Below are 22,396 nucleotides of genomic sequence, written 5' to 3' on the forward strand. Positions count from 1 at the left end.
TGTGTCTCAGAGACAACTCTCACTCTCCAGTTATCTACACCCCAGCTATCCCAAGGGTGATGAAGCCTGGGAAAGGTATTACCAAGGAACCAAAAGAATTAAGTATTTCTAGTTCATTCCGCTCTATTTTAAAAATTCATTGGGTGCTCACTGTGTGCCAGTCACCAAGTTTTATTCTCACTGAATCCTTACAACTCTATGCAACAGAGGCTGCTGTCGCCCCACTTTACAGATGGGCGACCTGAGGCTCCATGAGGTCACCTGGCTTGCTCAAGGTCACACAGCTAGTCAGTGGAAAAACCACATCTAGGAGCTAAGCCACTAGGATTTCAGTGGCTTACTGATTGTACAGAGACCAAAGTTAAGTAGAAACTCAGCAACCAAGTTCTTAAACTGAGGGCGGTCAACAAGAGGGGGAATTGTGGAAGTGCACAGGGCTGCTAGCTAGATGGCCTCAGCAAGCACCAAGAGAGGTTTTTGGTCATGAGAGTAGAAGCTAGCATCTTCCTAGACATGCTTCTGTGTTGTTGAATTTTGCTTTCCTGTAGGCTCTCACCTCTGTCATTGACCTCAAGTCAAAATTACGGCACATAAAATATGCACAAACATGGGCAGGTAATTTCTTTCCTCACCCTTTCAATAAATAAAGGGTATTCTAAATAGTTTCTTTGTCTGCAAATGAAATAGTCCTGCTGAGGGTGCCACTAACTAAGTATAGACTATGACGGAGGTCCTGGGCTCTCCTGGGCCTTTTTATCAGAGTGAAGTTCAGATCATGTGTAGCAGATAAATATGGTTGCTTTCTGATCTAATTGATATATTCTGAACATGGTCAAGACTGGTGGCAAGTCTCCTTCAGCTTTGGGGGAAAAGAGAGGTCCAGATGACCCTTATCCAAGAAGTGAGTTTTAAAAGTGTTGTGTTGTTTCTTTGCAGGAGCAAAATACAGAGACAACCAGCTGCCTCCTTCAGAATGTTTCTCCTGGGGATTATATAATTGAGGTATGTATAACTCAGGAAAGCCCTATTATTAATTCTACAGAATGAATCTAGTTCATGAAGAATTTCAACTGTTTACAACACTAAAATTTCAAGCCATTGAGGGTGTGCACAGTTATATTTTTACGTGGTCCTTAACATGCTTTTTAAAAAGTTTATATGTAATTAGTCTTTGATTTTTCTCATTCAGTATTTCAAGTATTTCATATAAATATTTTTATGAAACCGTGTAGTCCACATAACCACGATTTAGAATTTCTATACAGTATTCCTTTGTAGGGGAGGAAGAAATTCCTTCTTTCCTCCCTGCGTTCTTCCAACTGGTTTAGGAATTAAATTGACGTGAGACAGATTAAGGGGTGAAAAAAACCAGAGTCTTACTGAATGTGCACAGAGGCCCAATAATGAAATTGAAACCCAAAGAAATGACAAAGGCAGGCACAGTTCTTATGCTTTTTGGACAAAGAGATAATAAATTTGTGAAGAATTGACAGGATAAAGAAAAATAGATGTTTGGGAGCTTTAATTAGTAAGGAATTCTAAGTGGAATTTAGGCTGAGGTAATAAATTAGAAAAAGTAACAAGGTTATTGTTCTACAGTTTTCTCGACTTTAAAGTCCCTATCTCAGACAATAAGGATGTCATTTTTACTTCTCAGAACAGTGAGGGTATTTGTCATATGGGAGATCTATTTCCTGCTTTCAGGGGGACAGAGGGAGGGTCTGAGTATTCTTGCACTACTTCTTTCTCCAGTAGCTTCATTACAAAATATTTATCAGTAGGCCATTGTGGTACCTACTGGGGCAACCTGCCCTGGGCTCCTACACCGTCATACTACAAAAATATGTTTTAAAAAAATTTAGATTTATAAATTTTTATTTTTATTTTTTAAAAGACATTTATTTGTCAGAGAGAGAGAGAGAGGCATTCAGAGGGAGATGCAGGCTCCCCACTGAGCAAGGAGCCCGATGTGGGACTCGATCCCAGGACCCTGGGATCATGACCTGAGCCGAAGGCAGACACTTAACCACTGAGCCACCCAGGTGTCCCTAAAAACTTTTAGTAAAACAGAAAGGAAAAGTTCTGCCCATTATATCTGCCTATACTTCTCTAGGTTTCTGCTGACATTTTCTTTATCAGTACACATGAAGTTCTAAATACCACTGAAAAAAGCAAGCAAATGATAATATTTTTCTTCTTTTAGTTTAGATTCCTTTTCCAGTATCAAACATACTACAAAAATAGGGATAAAACAAAAATCGAAAAGGAAATGAAAAATTTTGTCCAAAGCCCTGCTATTCAGAGACAGTCAACATGTCTTAACATTTTGGGAGAAACACTGGTTGTACGACTTGATAGCAGTATGTGGTTTTGAATGGACACACCCTCTGAAAGCATTAATGGTGGCCCAGTAAAATTAGTGGTAGGATGCCATTATAACGGAAGAGTGTTAGAATGTGGAACTCACCAGCTGAATTCATCAGTGAATGAACAACGTTTGATTCATGGAAGGTGATGAGGTTGAGGGGTTTGAGTGGTAAAGCAGAGATTTATCTGATTTAATGTCAGGTCTCAGCTCATAAATGATCATAGGCAGCAGCTCTCCTTCCTCCTTCCCCCCACTGTCCACAGGTGGAAAAATGAATTGAGATGTTATCACTTAAAAAAAAATAATGATACAGCATCCTCTGTTTTGCAGCTGGTGGATGACACTAATACAACAAGAAAAGTGATGCATTATGTCTTAAAGCCAGGTATGTTTTTTTTTCTGTGTGAAATGTTGGCTCTGGACTACGGCAGACCACGCTACTTGATACTTTCTGTACTTCATGGTTTACAAAATCAAAACACAGCATTTGAGTTCCTCTCTTTTAAAAGATGTTCCATCAGGGGCACCTGGGTGGCTTAGTCGGTTGAGCGTCTGACTCTTGACTTTGGCTCCGGTCATGATCCCAGGGTTGTGAGATTGAGCCCTGTGTCAGGTTCCATGTTGAGCACAAGGAGTCTGCTTAAGATTCTCTCTCTCCCTCTGCGCCCCGCCCCCCGCCTCACTCTTCTAAAAAAATGATATTTCATCAAAGCCGACTTTCCTTCCATCCTAACGTCGATGCCTAGAAGACAGAGGCCACTGTGGTTGGTGTGTGTCTGTGTGTAGCTGGGACCAAATAGTCACTTGTCCTTGGAAGAAAAGTGGTGGGAGGCAAGTTTTCCTAGGGCAAAATTCTCACTCACAAGTATTTACTGTCCCAGCAACTCTAATTGTTGAATAGTATTCTACAACCCTTTAAAAAGAGTCCTTTTATAATCACCAGACCAGTACTAACTAGAGAAATGTGGTCAGGGCTCCCAGAACCTGTTACACAGCTTATGTTTAAAAAGAGGAAAAGAGGGGCACCTGGCTGGCTCAGTTGGTAGAGTGTGGGACTCTTGACCTTGGAGTTGTGAGTTCAAGCCCCACATTGGGTGTAGAGATTACTTAAAAATAAAAAATCTTTAAAAACAAAAAAAAGGGGGGGGCAGAAAAAGAATTCTCCTTGAACTTGAGCTGCTTGTTTCAAGCCTTGTCTTTGACATTTCCCAGCGCATTCCCCGTGGGCGGGGCCCATCAGGGCTGTCGCCATCACTGTGCCACTGGTTGTCATCTCGGCATTTGCGACCCTCTTCACCGTGATGTGCCGCAAGAAACAACAAGGTATCTCTTTGTGTTGTGTTTTCCCCCCAGGTTGGCAAGACATCGGCCAACAGAGGGAGCCTGGGAGTCCTTGGGCCCTTGGTACCACCGCCCCACCCCGGCCCCCAACCAAATGGGCATCGGGGAGGCCACATAGGTCCTGTAGTTCCTACCATTAAGATACTTGACTTTTAGCCTCAGGAGCCGTGAACATGAAGCCATAATTCTGTTCCCAAACTCAGGGTAGTAAATTCAAGAACATAAATGAAGTCTAAAAGTATGAGTAAGGGTAGAGGCAGGGCTTGATGACTTATAAAAGGCAGGTGTTGGGAGGGAACTTTTTGGGGACCTTGGAAATGTTTTTCTATCTTGATCTGAGTGATGGTTACACAGGTATATACTTAGATAAAAGCTTACTGAGATTGTTCTTAAGATTTATGCGTTTTACCTTTGTAAGTTATACCTCAATAAAAGGGTTTTCTTTTGGTTTTTGTCTTTTTTTTTTTTAAAGGTCAGCTCTGTTAGTGCTTAATTGGTCTGGTAGGTACACTTGGTTGCAAGACCTGCTTCTGGGTGCTCTCTGCTGACCAGAGTGGCAGTTTTCTCGGCTTACCCGAGGTATTTGTTGCTTCACTGGAGAAATCAGCTGTCCTGTTTCCATTGGGGACCCCAGGGGCTGGGGACTGGGAGTATCAACTGTTGTTTCTTGAAGATGGCATTAGGTCCCGAGTCTTAAGGCACAGGACAAAGCATTGCTCGTAGGCATCAACCCTATCTTCTTTTCCAATTTAGAAAATATATATTCACATTTAGATGAAGAGAGTTCTGAGTCCTCCTCGTACACCACGGCGCTCCCCAGGGAGAGGCTCCGGCCGAGGCCGAAGGTCTTCCTCTGCTATTCCAGCAAAGATGGCCAGAATCACATGAACGTTGTCCGGTGTTTTGCCTACTTCCTCCAGGACTTCTGTGGCTGTGAGGTGAGGAATCTGAAGTCTCTTCTCTCTCCCTGGGCAGGACATGTGCCCCCATGCTCTCAGCGCTCTCTCCCTCCCTCTAGACCTCCCTCCCTCTAGACCTCCCCCAGTGCCTAGCTCCCTTCCAAATTGGGGTCAGCCTCACACTCCTCCTTCAGTCTGTCCTGCCCATCACCAGCGCTAAATGTTTCCTAACCCTTAGTCCTAACCCTGACACTCAGACTCCTGTTCAAAAGCCTTTCGTGGCACCTACCTGGCAGGAAGTTTGATAAACATCAAGAAGACTGTGCAGTTGCATGGAGGGGAATGGCATGTATCCTGGGAACATGCAACAGGAGCGGGGGAAGTTGGTCACTCAAGACATCTTGGTGAGCCTTGCCAGGTCAAAGAGAGGATGGAAGATCAAGCAGTGGGTTTCCACAATGCTTTGGAGGAGTTTTGCTAAGAAGGGAGAACAATAATGTGTCAAGGACTCAAATGGTCAGCTCCGGTTTCTTGTCTGTTCTCCTGAGTTAAGCTATGAATATGTAGCTTTTCTAAAATGTCATAGTGCTAATTTTAGAGGGAAGTTTGAAGCTCTCATGGAAGGCGCACTGTGTTTCTTACCAATGCAAGAACTGTACAATAACCGTGTTATGAAAGTTACTTGTGCTTTGATGCTGCTGCTGGTAGGTTTCTTAGTCTTTCCACGGGGCAAGGCTTCCCCCTAGTGTCCATAACACCTAATTACAAGGCTGACACCTGAAGCTGGGGTGATGGGCAGATCCAAATGGGTACTGAAAAACCAACTGCAACCTCTCGCTGGTGCCACAGTCTTCAGACGACCCATGTGCTCTGCTTTGTAACTAACTAGCCTCAGGGGGAAAATGTCTTCCAATTATGAGTGTAGTACTTTAGGAATTTTCGAAACTGAAAAAGATGACTCCAAAAATGGTCTGTAATCTCACCCTGGAGAAAGAGGAACCACAGTTAATATTTGGTGTATTTCCTTCCCAGTTTTTTTCTACATAGATGAACTCATGCATTCAGTTTTGCATTTGGGGTGGATTAGGATGTTTTTTCTGTCCTTTCATTTAATAACTTTTTATACTATTAAAAGTTCTATGTAAACTGCAATTTTATTATTTTTTAAAGTTTATATTTAAAACCTGTCAGTTAACATACAGTGTAATATTAGTTTCAGGTGTACAATATAGTGATTTAGCACTTCCATACAACACCCAATGCTCATCACAACGAGTGCACTCCTTAATCCCCATCCCCATCCCCTATTTCACCCCTTCCCTGCATCCACCTTCCCTCTGGTAGCCATCAGTTTGTTCTCTAGAGTTAAGAATCTGTTTCTTGTTTTGCCTCTCCCTTTTTTCCCCTTAGGATCATTTTTGTTTCTTAAATTCCAAATGGAAGTGAAATCATACGGTGTTTGTCTTTCTCTGACTGACTTATTTTGCTTAGCATAATACTCTCTAGCTCCATCCATGTCATTGCAAGTAGCAAAATTTCATTCTTTTTTATAGTTGAGTAATATTCCATTGTATCTACATACACACTACATCTTTATCCATTCATCAGTTGATGGACACGTGGGCTCTTCCCATAATTTGGCTATTGTTGATAATGCTGCTATAAACATCAGCCTTTAAATTAGTATTTTTGTATTCTTTGCGTAAATACCTAGTAGTTCAATTGCTGGATTGTAGGGTAGTTCTGTTTTTAACTTTTTGAGGAACCTCCTTACTGTTTTCCAGAGTGGCTGCACCATGCAATTTTAAATAACCACATGATCCATAATATCAATTCATTCTGAGTTATTTCATATTGCTTAACATCTCAGTAGTTCAATTTTGCCTCATTTCTGATGATTTTCCAGAGCTAGAAGCCTGGAAATGGAATTGCTGGGTCAAAGATGGGAACATTTTAGAAATGCTTGGGTTATACTCTCCGTTAGCCTTTAGAATGTATAATACTAGTGATAATTAAGGGAGTATAAGACAATTCAGGATTCTTTTCAGCAAGTGGGTGGATCTTGGGGACCTTCTTCTTTAGAGCCAAAGAGGAAGAGAGAGTTATTTCAGAATCCCCTTTCCCGTAAGAGACTGTGGCTCCCATTCAGGCATAGCCACTGAGAATTCATTTCTGAACTACAGAAGGAAAGAGGCTGATAAAACTGCGAAGAGACGTTTTCAGCAGAATCAGATGAAAATGATCTGAGAAGGTGAAGCCCTCTGAGGGGCACATGCGTGCCTGGTTTTCTTTCCTTTGTTGGTGCCCCTCCCCCCAGCTCCCGGAACCTCCTTGGGGTTAAAGGTCTAATATGGATATGACCCCCAAAGACTGCTATGAAGTCACGGTGGGAGGTGCCAGTCACTCACCGGTGAGCTAACCAGAGTGGCTGTGGTACTGCAGTCCACCACCCTCCTCTCTGGCCATTGACAGACTGGTAAACAGCATAGTTGACCCTGGGGCTGTGAGAGTGGCCAAGGAGGTCTTCTTTGTCCATCACGCTGTCTGGATGTGAGTCAGCCAGCATCATGGGCAACTCTGACATCCAGACCTCAGCCCCATTTTCTGCCTGCTTTGGGGTCCCTCACCCAGACCCATCCATCATCACCTTCCAGCTTTGTCTTCAGGATCTGCTGCACTCATCGCCATAGACCAACCCCAGGGTGCCCATTCAAGGGGCTCACTAGCACACTCTAAGTCCCTTGAGGGCCTCACTTGGGATATGGGACTTTGGCAGGTTGCTAGAAGCTCTGTGCGTCCGTCTTTTCCCTCATACGGTGAGAGCAGGAATGGCCCCCACATTAGGCTGAAACAAGGGCACAATGCAGAGGGCCTGGCATGTGACTATCACCCACAAAATGTTAGCTGGTCCCAGATCCCAGCATCCCAGAACCTGCACGCAGCAATGCTGATAATACTTAAAGGACAAATGATGGGACCTTCTTGTAACCCTCTTGTTTTTGTTACCCGACTCCCCAGGCTGTATAGGTGAGTGACGTCTGTGTTCTCTTTCCAGGTGGCTCTGGACCTGTGGGAGGACTTCAGCCTCTGCAGAGAAGGGCAGAGAGAATGGGTCATCCAGAAGATCCACGAGTCCCAATTCATCATCGTGGTGTGTTCCAAAGGCATGAAGTACTTTGTGGACAAGAAGAGCTACAAGCACAAGGGCAGTGGCCGGGGCTCGGGGAAGGGGGAGCTCTTCCTGGTGGCCATGTCGGCCATCGCTGAAAAGCTCCGCCAGGCCAAGCAGAGCTCCTCAGCCCAGCTCAGCAAGTTCATCGCCGTTTACTTCGATTATTCCTGTGAGGGCGATGTTCCCGGCATCCTGGACCTGAGCACCAAGTACAAGCTCATGGACAACCTTCCCCAGCTCTGTTCCCACCTGCACTCCCGAGACCACGGCCTCCCGGAGCCGGGGCAGTACCCCGGACAGGTGAGCAGAAGGAACTACTTTCGCAGCAAGTCCGGCCGGTCCCTTTATGTTGCCATATGCAACATGCACCAGTTTATCGATGAGGAGCCCGACTGGTTTGAGAAGCAGTTCGTCCCCCTCCGTCCTCCCCCCCTCCACTCCCGGGAGCCAGTGTTGGAGAAGTTTGACTCGGGCTTGGTGTTAAATGATGTCATGTGCAAACCAGGGCCCGACGGCGATTTCTGCCTCAAGGCTGAGGCCGCGATCCCCGGGGTGCTGGCCGACTCGCCCTTGGAGGGCCCACACTTGGGCCTGGACCAAGACGTGGAGGCGGGGCCCGGGCCGGGGGGCGGCTCAGTCCTGCGGCCACTGCTGCACCCCGGGAAAGCCGCCAGCCCCTCAGACATGCCTCGAGACTCGGGCATCTACGACTCGTCCGTGCCCTCCTCGGAGCTGTCCCTGCCCCTAATGGAAGGACTCTCGGCAGATCAGACAGAAACATCTTCGCTGACAGAGAGCGTGTCGTCCTCCTCTGGCCTGGGTAAGGCGCGTGGTTGCTGAGAGTGCCTTTGGGTTGGGTTCCAGATACAGGCCACAGCCTTTGTCCCTAATTCCCAAATCCATGCAAGTGTTTTCTAATTTGGGTGCGGACTCATTGGCAATGAAGCTTATGGGAAGTACCACGACTCCATTGATAGTATCGATTTATTCTAGGCAATGGGGATGTTCACGTGTGTGAGCTGTAGGAATACTGAGGCTAAGTTAGGGTGAGCTGCCCGGCCCCTGAACTCCACAGGCCTCTGGCTACCAAGACAGAGCTTGCCCCAAAGGTATTGGATGAGCGTCTGTGGACCTGTATCTTTGTTGGGATTTGTAGTGTTTGCCACCCCGTACCAATGCCACATCTTTTAACGATCCTGGGGTTGATGGGCACAGTGTTCTCTCCATCACAGTTCACTCCGCACAAGGCCAGGTGAGAGGGCCCTGGAGGAGAGCCCAGCCTCCCCAGGGAGCACCAGCAGGATGCCATCTGGAGCTGTTCCTTACAGTGCCTGTGGCTAGCTGGAGTCATGCATGCAAAGCCTTGACCTTCAACTAAGGGAACCTGTCAGCAGGGTGAGACTGCCCTGTCTTGAGTTGGTTGGGGGGCTTGCCTCACTCATAAAGCCCATGGTCCAAACCCAGATTCAGCCACATTCTGGCCTGAGCCCTCGGCCAGGTGAAGTACAGTGACGTGTGGCTTTGCCCTGTCTTCTTTCCTTAGGTGAGGAGGATCCTCCTGCCTTCCCTTCCAAGCTCCTCGCCTCTGGGGCGTGCAAAGCAGAACCTGGTTGCTGCAGCTACCCTGGTGAACTCCACGTGGTCGCCCCTTTGTAACAAAATGGAAGAAGAATCTAAGCATTGCCACTTTAGCTGCTGCCTCTGTCTGGTCCCCCAGCTCTTCTCTCTGGTTGCGCAGTCCACTTGGAGCTGAGGTCTCCGACAAGGATATTTGGAGTGAAATTTGGGCCAGTACTTGCTCTCCTTGCCCCATCCCTCTACCTGCTATCTTGGCAAAGTCTCCAATTTTCTAAAATCATATGGATATCTCTGAAAGGCATATCCGTAAGGCCGGACAGCAGCTTGTCCCGTTAGGTCAGACCTTGGATCAGAGCCAGTTCTGGGAGGTAGGGAGGAAACATGCACAGAGAAACAGGAACATACCTGCACTGATCACTCAGATTTTATTTATCTCTGCAAACTTTGCCTGTTTGCTGTTGGCTACTTTGATGTGAAATGCTTTGTGGGAGAAGCACTTTTAGTACCATTCTAGCTACAGAAACCAAGTGCCAGTCTATCTGGAATCCATGTTGCTACGGATGATGTTCTTGTCTGGTTTTGGTGTAGAATTTACAGTGCTATGGATGTCAGAAAAGCTCCGAGTTAAAGGTCAAGAAGGGAACTGAGTATATGACCACCTTTCATAAAATGAGTCTTTACATATTAGGGGGTGCCGTGGCTGCCTGAGGTGGGGGCTGCGGGGTCAGGCTGACCATCTTGACAGTTTTTTCTGACATAGGTTGGTCATTGTGCAGAAAGCACCAAAACTCAGAGCACGGGACCGCCTCTCGGTCTGAGTAGGCATCATGTGGGGGCCAGATCTGCCTGCCAAGTTTCCCTGGGTTCCATTTACTGTGCAGTATCTCAGATGTTGCTGCCTGGAAGTTTATTTTTAAAAGACGAATACCCAACTGGGCTGTCTTACTGGAAGCTGGAGTTCATGCTTCAGTGGGCTTCTGATCTAAAGCTGTGTCCAGGATAGTAGGGACCAGGACCGACTGAAATATGGCCGTGTTTGCAGGTGGCAGCCGCTTACTTTGCTGAACTGCTTTCGACTAATGATAAGTCTCATTTTAAGAAGGTGAGAAGGAGGGAACTGTCACAAAGATGAGTGTGCTCTTCTAATAGCATCTGAAGAAGACAGGAGACCTGAAGTCATTGAATTCTTGAATCTTAAAGTACTCCCCGCCCCCACCCTACCCCCCAACAACCCAGCCTGTGAATCATGTTTCACTGTGTGTTTCTGTTGTACTCACCCAGTGAAAGATTTGTCTCTTGTGCTCTCTCCTACCAAAAATAGCTATTAAGAGCTTAGGGAGAAAGAATTTGCTTTAAGAAGGAAAAGTAAATGTTTTGTTTCTGTGAATGATGTTTCTACAGAATTTCTGTTTCCAAAAGGGAAAACAGTTGTTCAAATCCTGTTGGTCTATTAGGTGTGTGGGTAATGATGCCTTGGTCTTCCCTGTGGAAACCCTTCTCCCCATGTCCTTGAGGGGTTGTGAGCATCCTTCTCTACCTTTTTCATGGGTGCTATTGGATTTGGGCACCCTGCTTTTACTCAGCACTCACACAGGGGACCCCGGGTTTTATTCCTTTAGCAGATAGGACCAATATCAAGGGAGATACTGAGGAACATCTCAAGGAGGGGTGGGAGGTGGAACGGGGCATGACTTTTCCATCTAAGCACATGCTTGGCAGGTGGGGAAGGGAAGATTTGCAGACTTGCTGGAAAGAAGAGATGTGTGTGTATTTTTGATGCAAATGCCACACTCCATGTTCTGGAAAGGCAGCTGACGGCTTCTTGGGAGAAGAACGTGCTTGTCTGTTCTCCGGCATCGAGTTTCCTGCAGCTGCTCTGAAGGGGAGACAAGTGAGCTGCAGAACTGTCTCCCCCATGAAACCAGGCATCTTGTTGGAGAAGAGATGTTCCATGTCACTGTGGAATCTGGGACACATGCAGAGCTTCTGCCCCCACGTGACTGTCCTGCCATTCTGCCGTCAGGATAAGTTCTGCAATGGAGATTGGTCAGTCCAAACTTACTGACGTGAAAATTCATTTGGAACATTATCGGAGAGATTGAGGCCAAGAAACGGTGCATGCTCCAAAGGAACCACTAGGAGCTACTTTTAGGATATTCAGCTTTGCACATAAAATGAGGCATCTGTGAGAAAGCGAGCCCCGGCATAGCATGGAGGACTGGGGGGTGGGGGGAGCATTGGCTGAGCTCCACGAGCGTGAGCAGAGAGCTTGCTAAATGAACTTACTTCTTATGAAAATGCAAGGGAAAAAATATGGTAGACCAAAAATCAGGTAAAGTTTTAGTTTGGATTTAGGGTTTGGATACCTGTTTTTAAGTACTAATGTTTCTCATGTTCAACACAATCAGATTCTAACATTCCAAGTAGCAAAACCATAGTATGAATGCCTAAGGCAGACTAAGTTGAGATGTCCCAACTTGGTGGTTTTGCCTTATTAGTTTCTCTTCTTCTTCTTTTTAAACCCTCTCCATCTCGTGCTGGGAATGAGAACAGTTGCCTTGCAGATTAAGGCAAAACATGTTTTAAGCAGAGCTGCATTCTTTGACTGACATTGTCCCAGATAAGGGAAATGATAAGACAGAATTCAGATAAAAGTTCTGCCAAATCACAGGCTTTTAGAAATTGGGGCTACAAGAATTAGAATATAGGGATGGTCTCCATGAAAAGCCGTGATCCTGAGAACAAGAGGATTGTGTGACTAAGATAGCCGGTGTCCTCTGAGCAGGAGACCGGAGGTGGGTGCAAGGAACCAGGTAAGCAAGTCTTGAAAGGGAGTTGAAGGTAGGGAGCTAGTCATTCATCTTAACTCACCAGTACCCTACAGAAAGGACTTAGCATCGGACATAGCTTTGCAGAGGGGGAGGGATCAGGGAGCTGGAAGCCCAGGTAAGTAAAGGTGTGCTTTTCTACCAGAGGTTGGCTCCAGGCAACAAGAACCACCTGGACAGACCCAGCCCAGCCACACAATGGGGGCAGAATGTCCTCCAGAGGCCCAAATCCTGGGCCTTGAGGCACATTGGTCTCCAGAAAGAATCGGAAGTTATTGAGGTCCAGGCCCAGGGTTGGGTGACCAGCTAGGTAATAGCATTTTGAGCCAAAAATGAGATGGGGCCTTAAAGTCATGAGACAGGCTTTGGCTGACACATTAGTAATAACTGAAGACAGTCCCAGAGCACAAGTTCAAAAAATGTCTTTAGCAGCTATGACATCATTGGAATCACTGTGTAGTAATTTAAGTTCATTTATGTTTGTATATCAGAGTTCAGTCTTGCTACTTCATTGCTGCTAATGTCTTTTTCTTTCTTTTTTTTTTTTAAACCAACCCCTCATCTCAGGTTCCCTGACTTAAGCACAGATAAACAGGAAGACTGTCCTTCCAAAAATGTGGAGTTACATGATTTTCAGAGCTTGCCCTTTTTTCAGAATTGAGCAACTTTTAAAAGAAACAAAGGAAGAAAAAAGCTAAGAAATGATACACCCTCCTCTTAAAGAAAACCCCATGATCCCCAATAGCCTCAGCACTAATTTGGCTCTTTTAGGGGAGAATTATTCTTTGTGTCCTTATTGGAGAGAGGTGGACAATACCAATGTGAAGGTTATTAGCCTTTTCTGTTTTCTGTTGTTTGTGAAGACTGCTGTTCTTAGAGCAGATGTCTGTAGGGGGTACCAGTGCAACAGGCCAGGAGTAATGATAAATAAGGTGTGATAAATGGCAACCACCTGCCTTCTCAGTGTCAGAGAGACCATAGGGCCTGGTGGTGACTGTGGCAAACTGAAGTGCTTCCTGTCCCACCTGTAGGAAGGCAGCTCTTCCAGTCAGTTGTGGACATGTAGTGTTTACTGATTTTTCCATTTTTCAAGAGAAGCTGAGAATATGGATTTTTTTTTAAGTAGGCTCCATGCCCAACGTGGAGCCCAGTGCGAGACTTGAACTCATGATTCCAAGATCAAGACCTGAGCTGATATCAAGAGTCGGACGCTTAACCCAACTGAGCCACCCAGGCACTCCGAGAATCTGAATTTTTATATGAAAAATTACAATTTTTTAAAGTATTGGCAATTAAATTTTTTTTTTTTTTCAATTCAGGCTCAACAGAACACATGAGTGGGCCTGATTTGGCCCACTAGCTGCCAGTTTGCCACTTCTGCCTTGTAATGTTTGAAATGAAAAGCATTCGTGGTAATTACAGATGTCTGGTATCACCAGAAAATGATCTTGCTAAATGCAGCTGGTGGCTGGATTGCTTTCTCCCCACCTTGCTCCCCCAAAGAAGTCTGATATGATTGTGAATGTATGTTATCAATATACATTCACAATTATCAAGCCCTTGCACAACAAGAGCTATGAAGAATGGTTTAAGTAGGTGGGATTATTTACCACTGAAATAAAATTTACTCTTCATGGCGCCTTAAGAGAAAGGCAAGCCAGTTACTAATTTCAAAATCAGATTTATAAGGGGTGCCTGACTAGCTCAGTTGGTAGAGTGTGTGACTCTTGATCTTGGGGTTATAAGTTCAAGCCCCACGTTGGGTGTAGAGATTACTTAAAAAATAAAACCTTAAAAAACAAAAAAAATCAGATTTATGTTCTCCAATTTAAAAAACATAACACTTGGAACAATTTTCATTTAAACTGCACAACCTACAGGACGTATTTATAGTTTTAGTTCTTGGCTTAATAATTTTTTAAACGATGTGCAATTCTGCGCTTCAGCCAAGACTTAATGAGAAAAGCAGGGATTGTAGGGAGTGGGGCAAGGAATCCCCGAGTGTCCACTAGAGCCAGGCCACTTGCGTTGTCTTCTGTTTGAAATGATCTGTGAATTGACTCTGTTTTGGAGATGTGAAACAGTATATGGAGAAAAGCTTTTCCTGATACTGAGAGATCAGTTAGGAGTCCTCGTGGGGTGTTGGGTCATCCTTTCTATGTCACCTCCTTTCCAGGCTCAGGGTGGAAGTAAACAAAAGGAAGTCTGACTGTAAACCAATAGCTTGGATTCCAATTTCAGAGTTTTGGAGCTGGGAGAAAGTTTGGATTATCTAGCATGTCTTCCCCCCCGCTGGTGTCAGCCAGGGCTGAGCCTGAATTATTTCAGACATATGGCTGTGGATGGGATTCTGGATTTTCAGGGAGGGAAATTCAGTAACCTACCCTGCTGATCAGATAGTCCTTTGTACGTCTTACAGAAATTCAAACCAGCCTTCTTTTGTTCTGCACATTGTGGAAAAAGAACAGCTGGTTACCTTCCGTGTATTTGAAAACCGCAGTGAAGTCATCCCCCTGGTGTTTTTATTTCAGTGGTAAATAATCCCACCTACTTAAACCATTCTTCATAGCTCTTGTTTTGCAAGGGCTTGATAATTTTCACTGCTATTCTGTGTCTCGGCTTCACGCTCAGTTTGGTTGTGCAAACAGAACATGGTGCCTGACTCGCATTGGTGCCTTGTGAAGGCCAAGCTCAGGATGGGATTACAGGGAAATCCTCACGTGCCTGGCTTCTCTTACTACTTAAAACTATAGTGGCACTTTTAGAAAGTGGTATATTGCCTGTATTCATTTTGAGGATTACTTGATCGCCACATCCAATCCCCCCCCCCCCCCCCCCCCCCCCGCCCAGCAATAGCCTGTTATGTTTTCCTCCCCCTCTTGTGGTCAGACACTTGGTGCTTATTCTTGATGTGTTTAATGCCATTCCTGAGTTTCTTCAAGACCAACTCTGAGTGGCAGCTCCCCCGCCCTCCCAATTATAGATTCTATTTTTACATATCTCTAGACATCACCTTTAACTCGTGACTCACAATATTAGTTTAACCACTGGCAGGATCGAGAATGGTTGCTAAGGGCTAATTTGCAAAGAGAGTGAGGGACGACCTCTTGGGAATTTTGGCCAGTTGCCTCCCCTCCTGTTCTTTGGTTCCTCCCTGAAATTCGGCTGGGACCGCAGACTCCCCCAGGAGCTTTCCTGGGTTCTGAAGGGCTGGGGCCATGACTCTGAATTGACTCAGCACTGTGTTTGCACAATCAGAAGTCTGACAAAAGCAATCCAATTATGATCATATCTGATGTTTATGTCATAAAATTTCAGTCAAGAAGATTCAAAGAAGCATTTTTCTGTTTGTACACAATGGGGACAAAGTTGGCTTCTCCATCCGTTAGACAAAAAAATTATCGTCATGTCACACTAACCTGTAACTGTTATTTAAAAGTTTTGTTTTTTTCCTCAAGAAAAAACATGGTGAGTCTGGACAGAGCAAAAACTTTTGTAAAAACCACATGTGTTCTTTTAGAGAGTAGGTAACTTCTATTTTCACCTTTTTTTTTTTTTTAACTACAGAAGCTCCCTGTTACTACGTTCTGGGCAGGGGGAAGCCTGTGGAACATGAACATGGTGATTGTTGTCATTGTCTTTGTTTCATCTTTAAGATTGTCCTTGGTGGGGTTTGGAGGAATAGTGAGCACTGACAGACTATAGCAGTGTGCTGTATTTTTACATTGAAAACGATGTCTTATTTGATTTGTACATAACTGTAAATAGGTGACAGTAGGTCACAGCTGACATTTGCAAAATGTTGTTTTTGTACCTTAGAATTTCTGCACCAAATAAAATGTTTCAAGATTGCAGTGGTTCATTAGTCTGCATCATCTTTCCTGTTTCCTGAGGAGCTGGGTGCCTGGCACAGCTTTCTGAGGGCTCCACCTCTGAGAAGAAGAGAGGTATCCAGGGTGGGGAGGCGACGGCGGCCAATACGTCTTGCTCAGGAAACCTGCAGCCTTGACCATTTGCCTTGCCCTCCGGCGGGCAGTTGTGTATTGCTGTGTGGAGTCAGGAACAGGGATATTCATGTCGAGGAGAAAGTCAACTGTCAGAACAAATGGACCTTCTTTTCAGAAATTTGAAAAGAAGGACGCCTGGGTGGCTCAGTCCATTGAGCGTCTGACTCTTGGTTTCGGCTCAGGTCATGATCCCGGGGTCCCGGGATCGAGCTCCCTGTCGGGCTCCCTGCTCAGCGGGGAGTCTGCTGCTCCCTCTGCCCTCCCCCTGCTCGCTCTCTCTAAAATAAATATATCTTAAAAAATTTTTGAAAAGAACCACTGAAATGTGGGAGCCACAAATGTCCTGCCATCCAATTAAAGTGCCTTCTCATTCTTCTGATAGATATTCTCTCACCTCCTGTGTGCCCCTGATCTGTGAGTTCATGTCTTGGGGTCCATTCTCAGCTCTGCTTCTGCCACAGTGACCCTGTGGCTGCACTTCTGGGCCTCAGTTTCTCATCTCTAGATTGGGCCAGTCGAAGGCCCTCCCTCACAGGGTGGTGAATGGAACAGGGTGGTGAATGTGACGTGTTTACATAGTTGGTGCTCTGAAAATGACAGGGCCCCAGGAGGGGACAATGATTGGTAAGAAATAGCAAGGACACAGAATACAAGCCTCCTAGCCATTGCCTGGAAAGACTATGGTGGAAGTGCTGGGTCTTGGGAGCACTGAGTTTTCCTTGTTTGCTTGTCCTCCACCCCCCACCCCACCCCGGAGTGGTTAAAAAACAGCTCCAAGTGAAGCACTGCTGGTTGCCAAGAGGAGGAAATTCTGTCATGTTCTTGCCTCTAATCTTTGGCATAACCGTCATTTTCCTGTTCATATTCACTCAGGAGACTGCATGGTTTGCCCATTTATTTCTTCTTTCCTGTGCTCTCTGCCATTTCTCCATATTTTTAAGAGCCAACCTTTGAGCGCTAAGTGCTTTACATGCCATCGTCCCATTTACTTTGGTCAGTTACTCTGCTATGTGGCTAATCTTACTGTCCCCATTTTACAGTGAGGACACTGAGGCTCAGAGAGGCTCTGTCTTACTCCTGATCTCACAGCTCGATAGTGGCAGAGCTGGGATAGAAGCTGCAGCAAAGCCCTGCCTAGGCTGCTCACATGTCCCCTTGGTAAAGGTCTGGCTGTCCAGGTAGGTAGGGGTGGACTTGGAAGTGTCCATGTGGTCAAAGGCAATAGAGAGCTTTCCCATAACCTTGGGTGGGTGGAAGAAAGGGAGTGAGGACAGACAACCATGGGATTCTAGTTCCTGCTCTGAGTGCTTCTTGTGCCTTTCCTCACCACAACCCAACACACAAGGTACTATTAGCACCCCAATTTTTGAGAGTCTGAGGCCTGGAAATCAGGTAGCTTTGCCAAGAGCACAAGCAAGGAATCAGCAGCACAGAAATTCAGATGACTGATTGAAGCATCTTCACTCTTAACCAATACACCACACCATCCCTCAATATAGTTTATAGGATGAAGAAAAGACCTGGGGTAGCAAGTTTTGGTGACTTGGTTCCCTTATCTAAATATTGAGAGTTTGTCACACAGCTTAAGCAAACAGATCTAAAGAGACTCAACTGGAAGAATATTAGGCAGATGATGCAGTAAGTATATTCTTTCCTATTAGTGGAGGCAGGGAGATTCCTTTTTGGACAGCAGAGAAACCCTAATTTTTTTTTTTTTAAAGATTTTATTTATTTATTTGAGAGAGAGAATGAGAGAGAGAGAGAGAGAGAGAGCATGAGAGGGGGGAGGGTCAGAGGGAGAAGCAGACTCCCTGCCGAGCAGGGAGCCCGATGCGGGACTCGATCCCGGGACTCCAGGATCATGACCTGAGCCGAAGGCAGTTGCTTAACCAACTGAGCCACCCAGGCGCCCGAGAAACCCTAATTTTTACCACACTGGTAGAAAACAGTCTGTTTTTACACCTGCTTCGTTTTCTTTTTCTTTCAGTTTTTTAAAAGAGTAATCTTTACACCCAACATGGGGCTCAAACTCATGGCCTCACTATCCAGAGTCACATGCTCTACGGACTGAGCCAGGCACTGCTGTTTAGGGTTCTTATAATTGCCAACGTCTGTGGGGCCTCGCCACTGGTTTTACTTTGTTTTAGGAACGCAAACTTTAAATGTAGCAAAGACCAGCTTCCCTTGCAGGCTTTAACTAGAAGAATTTCATTTGCTTTAGTTGAATAAGGGACTACTGGCAATAAGCTAAGCAGATGGAGGAGGGAGACATAAAAATCCATCTTTGCTGTCCTGGGCATCAGTGGGTCTTCAATAAATGTCTGTTTCGCACCCCTACCTCCAGCATACCCTGTCCTCACTGTTCACAGGAACAAAATCAGAAGTGGTCCAAGAATAGGGTAGGTAGAGGATGCGGTGAAGGAGGGAAGGACACCAACATGAGGTAAGACCTTTTGCAATGAAACAAAATTCAAATAGGGTCTTTGGGATTAATGGAAAGTAATGCCAGACCAGTGAGCTTGGCTCCCTAGCCTCTTGCTGGGGGGGGGGGGGGGGGGGATGTTGCACAAGTTTTCACATTTATAGATGACACAACCCTCTCACAACATCTCAGAGTCTAAAGTATGTAGTGGGGATACAGTAATGGGTAAGATGCAAACATGATCCCTTCCCTCCTGAGTCCACCTCCTTGTATATATGGGAGTGTGGGCAAGACACCTAATTGCTCTGAGCCTGTTTGTTCATCTGCAAGACAGGACTAATACCCACTGCATGGAGGTTATTGTGAGGATCAAATGAGGTGGGGTCTATAAAACATCCATGGCCGTGCTTGGCAAGTGCCTGGCGCTTGGTAAATAGTGACTTAGTAATCATTCTGTGGAAAAGCAAGACTTGGGTTCTGTGGGGGTCAGAATGGGATGGGCGGGAGACAGTTCCCTGCTCATAGGAGCTTCAGCCCAGGGACTTTGTCAGGTGCTAAGATTAAGCATCTTATCCCCTAAGAGAAGAGAATGGATCCATGCCTGGCTGATTAGGTGTTGGTCCAGGAAGGATGGGATGGCGGTTGGGGAGGGGAAGGTGCTCCTGGCAAAATTAAATTAAGACGGTAATGCTAGGGTTCTTGGTAGTTGAACCTATGTAGCCTGTCTCAGCTGACTGGGCTCTGAGATCTGCTCGTGTTCCATTCACCAGGCTCCTTTTTTCTTGGTCACCTGTCAACCCCAATTGAGACACATTTTTCTAGACTTGCTTCAAGGAGCCCATGCCAGGCAGACAGACACGCCCTACTCTAGATGTGAACAAAAGCTGGGATTGCTTCTCTAACTATCGGTAATAGGTTAGGGGAATTCTCAGCCTTTTAGAAGTTGAAGGGGGCGGAGACAGAGAAGTGGTCCTCTGGGCTGGTTGGTCCTGCCTGGGGATTCTTGCTCTGGGTCAGAGACATTCCAGGTAGTGAGCAGGTGTCAGCTTTCAGACAAACCATAGACGCTTCCCACCAGTCCGGGCAAGGCCCGGCCACGGAGGACTCGCAGCAAAGGAAGGCGAGCACTTCCCGCCCGCAGAATGCAAACGGGCAGGTCCTGCCTCTGGTTTGTGAACCTGAAGTTAGATAGACTTAACGACCCTGCACATGTACGTATAATTGTGCACTCTTATTGGCAAGAGTATTAATTTTTTTATCATTGTGAATAAAATGGGGCTTTGGTCTCAGGCACCCAGAACTTAGATCTGTGTGACCCTGGCAGGTGACTTGACTTGGTTAGGATTTAGTTCCCACATCTGGAAGACAGGTCATTGGTCAATACCTCACAGGGCTGAATGTGAGGCCAGGTGGAGTTTGGGTACAGAGCCTGGCACGCGGTAAGCCGCTCTGCCTGTGGGGATGTGGTCACCTGGGGCAGGTTAAGGGGGTGCGGCTCTAAAAAAGGATCCCCTTGGGGCGCCTGGGTGGCTCAGTCAGTTGGGCAGCTGCCTTCGGCTCAGGTCATGATCCCAGGGTCCTGGGACTGAGCCCCGCATCAGGCTCCCTGCTCAGTGGGAAGCCTGCTTCTCCCTCTCCCTCTCCCTCTGCCTGCCTCTCTGCCTACTTGTTATCTCTCTCTATCTCTCTGTCAAATAAATAAATAAAACCTTAAAAAAAATAAAATAAAAAGGGATCCCCTAAATGTTTCCCTCGGCCCTGGGTGGGTGGCTGATGGGCTAAATAACCGATGTGAATTCCTATGTCTTGGAGGCCTCAGTTCCGAAAGGCAGGTGGCAATGACCTCCATGAGAGATGCCTACTTGATCAGATGTCACTCCCTGCTTGAAACTGCCAGTAGCCCTGGAAGTGAACCCTGATGTTCTGACCGGACCCCTTGCCAACCTCTCCCCCTATTTCTCTATGGCCATACCAGAATTTTTTGAGATTCCTCACTCATGTGTTCCTGCCTTGGGGCCTTTGCATACACTATTTCTTCTGCCTGAAACACTCTCTCTCTCTGTCTTCATCCGTCCTTGGCTGCCAAACCTTCCCTGACTGTCCTCCACCCCACAGTCCACTCTGGTCTAGGTCCTGACACCTGCCTTGAGGAGAACTTAGCTCAGCTTGTGTGATTATGTGATGGGCCCTCTTGCCCACAAGAATGGCTGCTCCTTGAGGGAGGGCTGTGTCAGTTACAGAGTCCTTCCTTTGGGGCTGGGCTCAGATTCTACTTCTTGAACCAGCTTGGGATCCCAGTCCTACCACTCAGTAGTCACTGGGGCAAGGCACTTCATCTTCCTGGTCCTCAATTTCCTCACCTGTTGGGTGCGGGTAAAAATGCATCTGCCTTATGAGGATAAAGCAGGTAGAGGGCATAGCTTGGTGCTATGCCCTCTATGGCAGGTGCTCAAAACCGTTAATATTTGTCTCTGATGTCATCAAGAGTAAGTAAACCCACTGCCCAACAGTAAATTTTAAAAGGTTTCCTGGAGGAGTAAACCGCATCTATTCCTTACTTTGCAAATTGAGATAAGGTCCCTGGTCATTTACCATGATCCCCAGGGCTGGGAGCCCCTTGAATGACTTGCATTATCTCAGGGTTTCATTCCCTGTAGGTACTAGATTCCTGTACACAGGGTTGGTCGACGACATGGCATATATTAGAATCACCCCGTGGGTTGGGTGCCTGCGACTCTGCCAAGCACCGTGCTGTTGCTTGACTACATCACATCCTCCTGGTGCGACTTTGGAATCCTACATCGGGGCAGGGCCCAGGTTAGATTTGAACTTGGCCCCTCTCTGTCTTTCCACTCCACTGCTCAGGCTTGCTTCTCAGGTTTTCAGATTATGAGAACAGAAAAGGTCTGTTTTCAAAGAAACCTTTTTTTTTTTTTAAGATTTTATTTATTTGACAGAGAGAGACAGTGGGAGAGGGAACACAAGCAGGGGGAGTGAGGGAGGGAGAAGCAGGCTCCCCGCTGAGCAGAGAGCCCCATGCGGGGCTCGATCCCAGGACCCTGAGATCATGACCCGAGCTGAAGGCAGATGCTTAACAACTGAGCCACCCAGGCACCCCTCAAAGAAACCTTTTATTAGCCACTTGCAGAGCATTGCTTAGGTCTGAACAGTAAGACCAACAGCACCTTAATCCTCCCACAGGCATCCCCACCCCCTGGGTGAGGACTGTACCAGGTGAGCGTTGCTTCATCAGCTGGATGCTCCACACCTTCCAAAAGGGATCTCTGTATGTCTGTAAGGTGTTGCCTGCAGAAGAGTTGAATGCCTTTCCCCGTAACCCCACTTCCAGGTTTATCTTTAAGAAATAACCAGAAATGTGTGCCAAAATTTATTGTGCACAGGTTTTCATTGCCAAGCATTATTTATCCTGGATACTGAGAAATGGGGAGCAGACCAAGTATCAGTCAGACCGATCATAAGAAGAAGGCACGTTCATACAAGTGGTCTTTGCCAATCGTGTTGCGGAAGAATACTTCATGACAAAGGAAAAAGACTCACAGTAGGTTGAGGGAAAAATGAAGGACACAAATCAACAGCGGTTATCGCTAGGTGGTATGCTTGTGGGTGGGTGTTATGCTATTCTTTAAACCTGTCAGTATTTTCTACAGTTTTTGAAAGTTTTATTTATTTATTTTTAGTAATCTCTACTCCCAATGTGGGGCTCGAATTCACCCTGAGATCGGGTCGCTTGCTCTTCTGACTGAGCCGGCCAGGCGTCCCT

General features: G+C 46.2%; 1 protein-coding gene across 3 annotated transcripts in view; it reads left to right on the plus strand.

The window, feature by feature from the left end:
• Positions 1 to 16,038, plus strand: part of IL17RD (interleukin 17 receptor D) — a 69,227-nt gene extending 53,189 nt beyond the window's left edge. For 2 of the 3 annotated variants that reach the window (XM_045862135.3, XM_064594940.1), the window contains exons 8-13: positions 937 to 1,002; positions 2,699 to 2,753; positions 3,581 to 3,691; positions 4,463 to 4,647; positions 7,664 to 8,600; positions 9,324 to 16,038. In XM_045862135.3, coding sequence (XP_045718091.1) covers positions 937 to 1,002; positions 2,699 to 2,753; positions 3,581 to 3,691; positions 4,463 to 4,647; positions 7,664 to 8,600; positions 9,324 to 9,436 — 1,467 coding nt within the window. In that variant the 3' untranslated portion in view covers positions 9,437 to 16,038. The remainder of the gene's footprint in view (positions 1 to 936; positions 1,003 to 2,698; positions 2,754 to 3,580; positions 3,692 to 4,462; positions 4,648 to 7,663; positions 8,601 to 9,323) is intronic. The other variant, XM_045862136.3, reaches the window with a different exon arrangement.
• The last annotated feature ends 6,358 nt before the right edge of the window (positions 16,039 to 22,396 follow it).

Source organism: Mirounga angustirostris, unplaced genomic scaffold (assembly GCF_029215605.1).
Source record: "Mirounga angustirostris isolate CCGP_5_RB_7025 unplaced genomic scaffold, mMirAng1.0.hap1 SCAF_1, whole genome shotgun sequence".
NCBI classification, from domain to species: domain Eukaryota; kingdom Metazoa; phylum Chordata; class Mammalia; order Carnivora; family Phocidae; genus Mirounga; species Mirounga angustirostris.